The following is a 10,392-nucleotide window of genomic DNA, read 5'->3' as shown; positions in this document are numbered from 1 at the left end:
AGTCCTTAGCAGTCCTAACTCAAAAAGGGCTTCGTGCTGCCACTGCCTCTGCTGCTGCCGCCGCCGTTGCCACCACTGCCAGCCACCGCAGGAAGACTAGCTTGGCTTCCACTTCCTCTTGCTCCGCCCCTTCCTGCTACGTCAGCAAGTCCAACGGGGCATGGAAGATCTTTAAATCCCATAACCCTTACAGGGTCACACAGCTACTAAGTGTCTGAGGCCAGATTTGAACTCAGGAAGATGAGTCTTGTGATTACAGGCCCAGCATTCTATCTGCTGCATTTACCTAAGAGTAAACTACTCTTCTCTCTAACCCCCTTTATCTGTTCCTACCCTCATCTTCCTTGACCCTATTCTCATGTCTAACTCAGTTCAATCTACTCCTCCCATGTATGTTTTCTAGCATTCCCATACTATACCAAAATTCATCCTTAATTTTGAATCTCCTCCTTTCCATCTTGTAGCACTTATTGGTATCTGGCTTATCCTGAAATAGTACATGCATGGCCATCCTCTCCAGCACTGGCTGCACTTTTTGTAATACACTGATCCACAGCAGTTGGGGAGTTAGAGCAGGGAGTCAGAATACTTTTTGCTTGCCACTGGCAATTGTAGGCTCTCCCTTTACTGCCTTCACTGAGCAACTTCTCCTTTGAAGTTCAAAGTCACTCAATCAAAATTTGTTACCTGGTTGAGATATCAGAATGGAGGACCTAGGTCAATTTCTCTCCTTTCTCAAGGATATTAATGCCTGGTTCACTGTCTTTCTCCGATTTCTGTCCTTATGCTAGGAGACATCAACATTTATGTTGAAGTTCTGTCAAACAATCTAACCTCCCAGTTCTAAAATTTCAAATCCTTTTTCAAATTTCAAATTCTACTCAATGATCATACCTTAGTTCTTGCCATGACCCACATCTATGATAAAAACCTAATGTTCCTCTATATCTGACCATAACCACCTCTCATTCCATCTCTCCCTATGCGTTACTACTCCTAAATCTGTTCTTTGTCACCATTGTGACTTCCAATCCCTCCAAACTTCAGCCTTTTCTTAAGGCCATTTCCTGCTACTCTGATTTCACTTTCCTTCCTTTACAGACTTAGGACCCTGAGCAGTGCAACACCACACTGTAACTCTATTCTCAAATCACTTCTGCCTTGTCACCTGGCTGCTCATGTTTTGCCAAACCCCAATCTTGGATTATTCCCACCACCCACCTCTGCTTGGGGGCAGCTAGGTGGTGGGCCTGGAGTCAGGAAAACTCATCTTCCTGAGTCTAAATTTGGCCTCAGACAAGAGCTGTGTGACCCTGGGCAAGTCACTTAACCTTGTTTGTCTGAGTTTCCTCATCTGTAAAATGAGCTGAAGAAGGAAATGAATGGTAAAGCATTCCAGTATCTTTGCCAAGAAAACCCCAAATGGGGTCACAGAGAGTTGGACATAACTAAAAAACAATTGCACAAACTCTTCTGCCCCTATTCCCGCACTTCTGATAAGAGTTGTAGGAATTTATGTAAATGAGCTGACTAAATTCACTACAGTTCTATCCAATCTAACCTCAACTAAGCCCTTACTGAAGTTGAATCAAGGAAATTCTTTTACTGTCCTCTAATTCCCTATCCTGCTCATCATGGGGGTGATTTTGAACTGTCTCCTCTCTTAAATCTCCACATCTTTTCCTTCCCCCAATGTTTCAGCTGAATACTTTGCCTCATAATTTACCAAAAACAAAATCAGACAACTGAGATTATTTATTCACCATGAGCTGCTTTACTCTTTATCTTAAAACCTCTTTCCATCATCCCCAATTCTCTCCTCTTTTATTCTAGTCTCTGATAATGACATGGGCCCTTCTTACTAAGGCTAGACCCACTGTCCTCAGACACCAGCTATATAACTTTAGGTAAGTCACTTAACCTTTCTCAGCCTCAGTTTACACATCTGTAAAATGGGAGGGGGGGGTTAGATTATATGGCCTCTAAAGTCTTTTCCATACCTAAATCTGTGATCACAGGTGTCTTTGATCCTAACCTCTCTAGTCTGCTTCGGCAGATTGCTCCTTCAATTAACCCCTCTTGTTATAATCTTAAATCTTACCATACTTACTGGATCCTTCCCAGCTGCTTTCAAACATGCCTGTCTCCTCTGTCCGTAAAAATACCTTAACTGGGGTTGGTCAGGTAGTGCAGTAAATAGAGCACCAGCCCTGGAGTCAGGAGGACCTGAGTTCAAATCCAGCCTCAGACACTTAACACTTACTAGCCATGTGACCTTGGGCAAGTCACTTCAGCCCAACTGCCCTCCAAAAAAGCAAAAAATACCTTAACTGGTTTCTACTACCTCTTCAGACTATCATTGTAATATCTCTCTCCTCCATTTCTTAGCCAAATTCCTTGAAAAACCTTTTCTTCATTTTCTTTCTTTCCTTTCGTTCTTCAAACCTTTGCAAGTCTAGCTTGCTATATCATCACTCAACTGAAACCACTCTCTCCAAAGTCATCTCTCCATTAACTCCCCCTGCACTCCCCACCCTTAATTGCCAAATCAGATTGTTCTTCTCACTCCTAATCCTCCATAAGGTCTCTGCTCCATTTGACATTGATTGCTGCATTGCATTGACTACCATCTTTTCCTCGATATACTCTCTCCTCTGGATTTTCCTGACACTATCCTCTCCTAACTCTCCTCCTACCTATCTGTCCTCAGTTTCTTTTGCCGAATTATCATCCATATCACTCCCCCCACCTCCCCAAATATGGGTGCACCTCTAATGCACTTTTTGGGGCCCTTTTCTCTTTTTAAAGAGGTTATCTCCCCTGGGTTTTACTCTGCAGATGGCTCAGCTCTCTACATCCAGTCACAGTCTCTCTTCTGATCCTCAGTCCTGCCTCATGAGCTGCCTATTGCACATGTCATATAGGATATCCCAGGGACACTTCAAATCCAACACTTTCAAAACAGAACTCATTATCTTTCCCTTCCAAGCCCAACCCTCTTCCAAATTTCCATATTTCTGTCAAGGGCATCACCATTTTCCCAGTCTCCCAAGAATTTGCAGCACTATTCTCATGCTTCCCAACTCAGTAGCTGCCAAATCTCACCATTTCTTCCTTATGTCTGTCCCTTTTCACTACTCTCAAAACCCCCACCTCAGTTCAGTTCCCTATCACCTCTCCTGGATTATTGGAATGACCTTCTAAATGGTTTTCCTGTCCCAGGTCTCTCCTAACTTTATTCCATTCTCCCCATAATTCCCAACTCAAGTCTTCCTGTCTCCAAGTCTAGCTCTGTATTCATTGTGCTAACTAGAAGACATTCTCTCCTCACTCATTCTCGGTGGATTCCCTTAACTTCCTTTGAAGTTTCACTTTCTACAGGAATTCTTTGCTGATTCTCCCAACTGCTAGTGCTGTCCTTCCTTTTGTATTCTGTGTGTATGTATAGATAGATGTAGATTTATTTATAAATATCCAGCTAGATATTGTATGTATATAGAGATTTGTCTATAACTATCTAAGTTGATATCCATAGACATAGATACAGATATCTAGCTATGTATCTGTATGTATCTATCTATACACACACAATGTCTTCCCTGATAGACTGTAAACTCCGTGAGAACTGATACTAGTCCATATTTGTCTTTGTATCCCAACACTCAGCACAGTGACTGACACATAATAGACACTGAATAAATGCTTATTTATTTATTAGTTGACCTATATACCTGGTGGATTGCCACAGGAAATTATTAAGTTCTTTGAGAGTAGAGACCTCTTTTAAAATTTTTGTATTTGAATTAATTCCTAGCTTCTAGAACGGTGCTTTGAATATAATAGATTCTTAAGATCTTTAATTGAGTTGAATTGAAATGGAAATGTGGGTCCATTTTTTATAGAGAAGTAGTTCCATTTGATATTAGGGACACATTTCATATTAAGGAGAGAGGAAAATCTATATAGGTGAACTTTTCAAATAACTGAAGATTATGTCCTTAAACACCCAAACTTTTCATTTTAATTGTTCTGATTAGAAATTTTTCCAAAATACATTTCATACAGAGCTTTATTAAATTATACTAAATATATTTTAACTTTTTATATTTGGCTCATGGTTATCATGAGCATTAAGCAATATAATGGAAAGAGCACTGAATTTTGAGTCTAAAAACCTGGGTTCAAATCCTGATCCCGTTATTTATATATGACTGGAAATTTTATTTAAACTGTGGGCCTTAGTTTCTTTATCTCTAAGTTTAAGGAGTTGAACTAGGTGCAAGGCTTTCCAGCTCTTGATCCTCTGATAGTTCTCATTATTAAGTGCAATACAGTAATATTTTAATGGCTATTAAGGTATTTTGGAGACCCCATCCCTACCCCAGTGACCCTGGTTGCTCTGTTTTTATAGCTCTTTAGTCTGTTTTTTACAATTTCCTCAGTTGTTTCCTTTCCTATTGAATTGTCACTTCTTTTAGAATTTGCTTGAAACTTGTAACAGTTCCCTTCCATTTTCTGATTTCATGCTTAAAAATCTTCTGTGACATGGGAAACCAGATAGATATCCAGACTTTGTAGACTCTTACAAAATAAGAGTAAATAGGTGCTTAATGATTGCTTTCCAGACTAGCCTTTGAAATTCTTTACTTTTCAATGAATTAGCTTTGAGACTATTTTAGTTGTGCAGAATATATTTTTTAACTTAGTTTTCATATGCACATTATGCAGTTGAAGGGTTAGGATAAATGTGTCCTGGATAAGTAAAATGTTACTTATTACAGTTTTTTTTTCCCACTGAATTATGATAAACATTATTTAATTAATTTCTTTAATTATACAGGGATATAGTGCAACTCACAACGATTGAAATCAGGAACAAGATAGTAGAATTGGAAGAAGGATTAAAAAGTGTCGATGATGAAGGTATAGTTTTTCTACATATTAATATTTTTCTTACTAGGAAAAATATTACAGAAGATTGTGCAACCAATATTGCGATAAGTCTATATTTTTGATGGTTAATAATAGTATGTAAGCAATAGTGCAATAAAATTCAACTTCAGTAGACCTGTTGGTATTTCTATCAATGCAGAAGTATTTTCTTTCATTGTCATAGGTTGATACCTTTCTATACCTTTTCATCACGGATTGTTTTTATGTTTGTTTCTCCATAGATCCTATTCTAGGTCATTTTACATTCTGTGAATACCACTTCTATGCTTGGGTTGGGTTTATGTGTATGTGTAAAATAAATTATCATTTACCATTGCCATAGTCTTCTCTTTTTTTTTTTACATTTTAATTTATTATTATTTAAATTTTTTTTGTCTTTATTAATTTTTGTCAACAACTTTTAGTTTACAAGATTCAATTCCACAATCCCTTGAGTTTCAAATGTTCTCCTCCTCTCTCTCCTCCCCCCCCCATATTATTTATTTTTAACATTCTTTTTAAAATTTTGAGTTCCAAATCTCTCCCTTCTACCCCTTCTCCTACCCACTGATCACATAAGCGATATGATGTCAATTATATATGTGAAATCATGCAAAACATATATCCATTTTAGTCACATTTCAAAAACACACAAAAATAAAATGAGAAAATTATATTTTAATTTGTACTCAATGGAGATGGATAGCATTTTTTTCATCATGAATCCTTTGGAATTGACTTAGATCATTGAATTGATCAGAGTAGCCAAATCTTTCATAGTTATCATCATTACAACATTGTTGTTACTATGCAGTGATCTTCTGGTTCTCACTTCACTTTTCGTCAGTTCGTGTAAGTCTTGGCATGTTTTCTGAAACCACTACCATCATTATTTCCCATAGCACAGTAGTAATCCATCACAGTCATATGCTACAACTTGTTCAGCTATTCTCCAATTGATGAACATTCTCTCAATTTCTAATTCTTTGCTACCACAAAAAGAGCTGCTATAAATATTTTTGTACATATAGATCCTTTTCCTTTTGCTTTGATCTTTTTGAGATACAGACCTGGTAGTGATATTGCTGGGTCAAAGGGTATGCACAATTTTATGTCCTTTTGGACATAGTTCCAAATTGTTCTCCAGAATAGTTGGATCAATTCCCTACCTATCAGCAATTCATTGGTGTATCTACTTTTCCCTCAGCATTTGTCATTTCTGATAGGTGTAAGTTGGTACTCCAGAGTTGTTTTAATTTGCCTTTATCTAATCAATAGTGATTTAGAGCATTTTTTCATATGACTATATAGATGGCTTGGATTTCTTCTTCTAAAAGCTGCCTGCTTATATCCTTTGACCATTTACCAATTAAACTTACTGGAACTTTTTTTATATTACTTCATTGTCTATAGTATCTTTTAGCATAATGTAGTTTCCCTGATTATCTCTGTTAATTAAGTCTATTTTTGCTTTTTTTAATCTGAGATCATTATTACTATCCCTGCTTTTTTTTTTTTTTGCCTTTTTGGAGGGCAATTGGGGTTAAGTAACTTGCCCAAGGTTACATGGCTAGTTTTTTTGTGTTGGTGTTAAGTGTCTGAGGCCAGAACTGAACTCGGGTCCTCCTGACTCCGGGGCCAGTGCTTTACTCACTGAGCTATCCCTGCTTTTTAAAAATTTTAGCTGAAGCATATTTGTTCTGCTCCATTCCTTTATTTTAACTCTGTGTCTTTCTGCTTCAAGTGTGTCACTTATAAACAACATATTGTTGGATTATCTATTCTGTTATCTGCTTCCATTTTATGTGTGCGCTCATTCTATTCACATCCACAGTTATGATTATTTTGTATTTTCTTCTATTTCTTCCTCTTTCTATCTTTTTATCTTGTCCTTCCTCAAAAGTCTGTTTTGCTTCTAACCACTGCCTCCCTTAATCTGCCATCCCTTTTATCATCTCCCCCATGGTTGGATTTCTATGTATGTATAAATTTTCCCCCCTTCAAACCAGTTCCTATGAGAGTGAGGTTCAAGCCTGCCATAACCCCATTTTCCTCTCCATTGTAAAAGCTCTTCTTGCGCACTTATTTTATGTGAGAAAATTTCCCCATTCTACCTCTCCCATTCCCCTTCTCCCAGTGCCTCCTTTCTCAGCCCTTCATTTTTTTGGAGATCATTTCAACATAATTGACTCACACCCATGCCCTCTGTCTGTAAATTCCTTTTAACTGTCCTAATAATGATAAAGTTCTTAGAAGTTGCATGTATCATTTTCTCATATAGGAATGTAAGCAATTTAACTTTATTGTTTATCTTTTTATACTTCACTATCAAGTCTTTCATCTGAATGTCAAATTTTCTATTCTTCTCTGATCTTTTCATCAAAAAGTTTATTTGTTATCCCTCATTTTCAATATATAACCAGCTTCCTTCCTTTTCTTTATTCACTGAGTCTTATGCTAATTCTTATGAATTACAGTTCAAAATATGTAGTAGTGGTATTCATAGTGGTTTAAATTAAGTGTAACAAATAGTTCATTTTCATGCAGAATGTTATTTCAGAGTAATAGACTAGATATTTTGTAATTGCTCATACAGGCATCAATTAATTCGGAAAATTCATCTTCCCCAGTGTCAAGGAACTCTCATTTTATTTTTTAATCCAGGATCAACAAGGAGTAACATAGCTGTGTGTGTGTGTGTAAAAGAATTGATTGGCCATTTGAAAAATGGCCAGGAGTGGGGGGAGTAGACACACAGGAAGTCTTTTTAGAAAGCTATTACAATAATCTATGGAAGTGAAAAAGGAACATGATGAGATGCTGTATTGCAGAGGTAGAATTTATAGGACTAGCAAAATTGCTGAATTTGGGATGACTAAAGAGAAGATTTCTAGTGGAGCCTCTTGTTCTTTGTACAGTGAGGAAGATATGGAAAATATGAGGACTCAGAGTTTATACTTGTCATTCAATCTAATGTATTAGTGATGTAAATCAACATACAATCAGACTTATCATAGAGCCTCAGGTATATATATCAAAATTTCCATTCCTCTCATGGGTTTCCAGTTCATGATTCTTCACTTAATAATGGGAACACATAACTTCTCCCTGACCTTCACTAGAGCTAGTGTGTTTCCCTGTTTACTTCAGTTCTTTAAGGGAAAGTTGTATGGTCACTTTTAAGAACCATTAATGGTATAAGTTGTGCTAGATAAACCTCTAAGGTCTTCCCATTTGTGAGATTCTGAGATTTCTTTGGAAATTTTATGTCACTGGAAAGAAAACTATACATATGTACATATACATACACATATATACTTACACACATATGTATATATATATATATATATATATATATATATATATATGAAATCAGGATTAAATAAAGGATCAGGGCTGTCCCAAAATACAATAGTTTAAATTTTGAGGGTAATGTCTTTTCTTCCACTGAAATGTTGTCAGAAGCTAAACACATCATTTACATTTCATGGGGAACATGTTCATGGGATAGTAGGTTAGTTTAAAAGATATCTAAGGGCACTCTAAGATGATATAATTTTAAATATTTGATTATGATTTTAAATATAAAAGCATTTTTGAAAGAAAAGAAAGATGAAAATGATTTTAAAAATATAATAGTATATTCAAATTATTTTCTATTCTAAGTACTTTGTAGCACTTGTAAATTTAAATTGAATAAGAAGCCAACATTGAGATATGAAACTGGTAATTTTGCTTTTGTTTTTTCCTTATAAAGGTAATGAATGGAAAACTCGTTATGAAGCACAAATTGAACTTAATAATCAGTTAGAAAAGCAAATATTAAGTCTTCGAGAGAAAATGGCCAAAGTTCATGGGAATCCTTCAGGTAAAGGAGTGATTATATGAATCTTATGAATGTAGTGAGATTTGATTTTATATCAATTACTGATGTTTGCTTTGTTGTAGATAGATTATCTTCTATTCGTGTCTATGAACGGATGCCATTGGTGAGTAAAATATTAATTTCTCCACATTATTAAACAAAGAGAAAATTTGGAAGTAAATTATTTTGAGTAACTTCACAAAAAATAAAAGATGTTTTCCCCATAAGCAGTTATCCTAAATATAACTTCAACTACATATAAACTGCACAGAATCCCCTTATTTTCAGTACAGAAAAGCCTTGGTATTGAAGTAAATAATTTTTCTCAGAGCAATATCCCCATCTTGTGTAGCTTTTGGAAATTGCTATTAGAGCTATTTTAAATTTGAGGGGTTTTTGTACCTAGAGGCAGACATTTATGCAGATTTCTCTAATCTTAATTTACAGTACCATATTTTATCATGCCAACTATAGAATAACTTTTAAAACATTATAAAATATTCCAGAGATTGGTGTTTGGGGCTCAGTGGTATTTAAATACTTTAATTTATTCTAATGAACAAGATAGGGTTTGGGTTTTTTGTTTGTAAATTGATGCTAAAATAAAAAAGGAGTATCTGGCATGTTAGAGAATCAGAATTAAAATTATCTTTAAAAATTTAAGTAGTTAGAATTAAATGAAATGCATTAAGGACATGTTAATTTGGGGACTGGAGATAAATTCAGAAATATAAGATGGGTAAGAGTAACTATTGGTACATGTTTAACATGGCAAAAAATGTCAGTGACTGGAATATTGATAGAAAACTGGTCAGGGTGAGGCAACAACAGGAGGAAGAGATGAATGGGCCAAGTTTGGGGCCCCCAAAATCACTGGTCAGGATTTAGTGAGTGGTCTGGAAATAAATGAACTAGAGGAGAAAATCTAAGAGCTCACTAATGTCAGAACCAGGCATGTCATTAGAACCAATCAATAGGTATTATAATTTCCCCTAAACCACTCTGCCCTCCAAATTTTCCTGTTCCTCTTAATGATATCTTCTAGGTACCCAGGTTTGCAACATTGTGGTCAACCTTAACTCTTTCCTCTCTCCCAACTTTAATATCCAATTTTTAAGTCTTTTTGATTGTAAATTCCTAACATCTATGGATCCCATCCTCTTCACTTATACAGTATCTTCCCTAGTTTATGTCACCATCGCTGTTTGTCTCTATTGTGATAATAGCCTTCTCACTGATATCTCTGATTCCAGTCTTTCTCCTTTCCAGTCTATCCAAAAACAGATCTGACCATATTACTCTCTACTCAGAAATCTTCATGGCTCCCAATTGCTTCTCTGATGAAATATAAACTCTTCAATTTGGCATTTGAAGAGTTGCGCGGTATAATTCTCACTTCTTGTAGTCTTATTTAAAATTACTCCTCTCTCTCCATTCCAGTGTGAATGGCCTGCTCACTCTTCCCCATAGAGGCCATTTCATTTTCTGCCTCTGACCTTTTGCCCAGATGAACTCTGGTGTCTTCACATCTGCCTCGTAGAATCCATTTCTTCCTTCAGCCTAGGTCATTCCTCCTCCACTAGGCCTTTCCCAAT

The 10,392-nt window shown here is 36.2% G+C and overlaps 1 protein-coding gene across 5 annotated transcripts in view; it reads left to right on the top strand.

The window, feature by feature from the left end:
- The window catches only part of CCDC169 (coiled-coil domain containing 169), a 98,644-nt gene that overhangs the window by 3,483 nt on the left and 84,769 nt on the right, over nt 1-10,392 (top strand). For all 5 annotated transcript variants that reach the window (XM_069079706.1, XM_069079703.1, XM_069079702.1 and 2 more), the window contains exons 2-4: nt 4,841-4,923; nt 8,690-8,800; nt 8,881-8,921. In XM_069079706.1, coding sequence (XP_068935807.1) covers nt 4,841-4,923; nt 8,690-8,800; nt 8,881-8,921 — 235 coding nt within the window. The remainder of the gene's footprint in view (nt 1-4,840; nt 4,924-8,689; nt 8,801-8,880; nt 8,922-10,392) is intronic.

Source organism: Petaurus breviceps, unplaced genomic scaffold (genome assembly GCF_028583685.1).
Source record: "Petaurus breviceps papuanus isolate PSGF00001 unplaced genomic scaffold, PetGlider_PUasm1.0 91133, whole genome shotgun sequence".
In the NCBI taxonomy this organism is placed as follows: domain Eukaryota; kingdom Metazoa; phylum Chordata; class Mammalia; order Diprotodontia; family Petauridae; genus Petaurus; species Petaurus breviceps.
The sequence above is the reverse complement of the archived record's forward strand: the minus strand, read 5'-3'. Positions and strand labels throughout refer to the sequence as shown.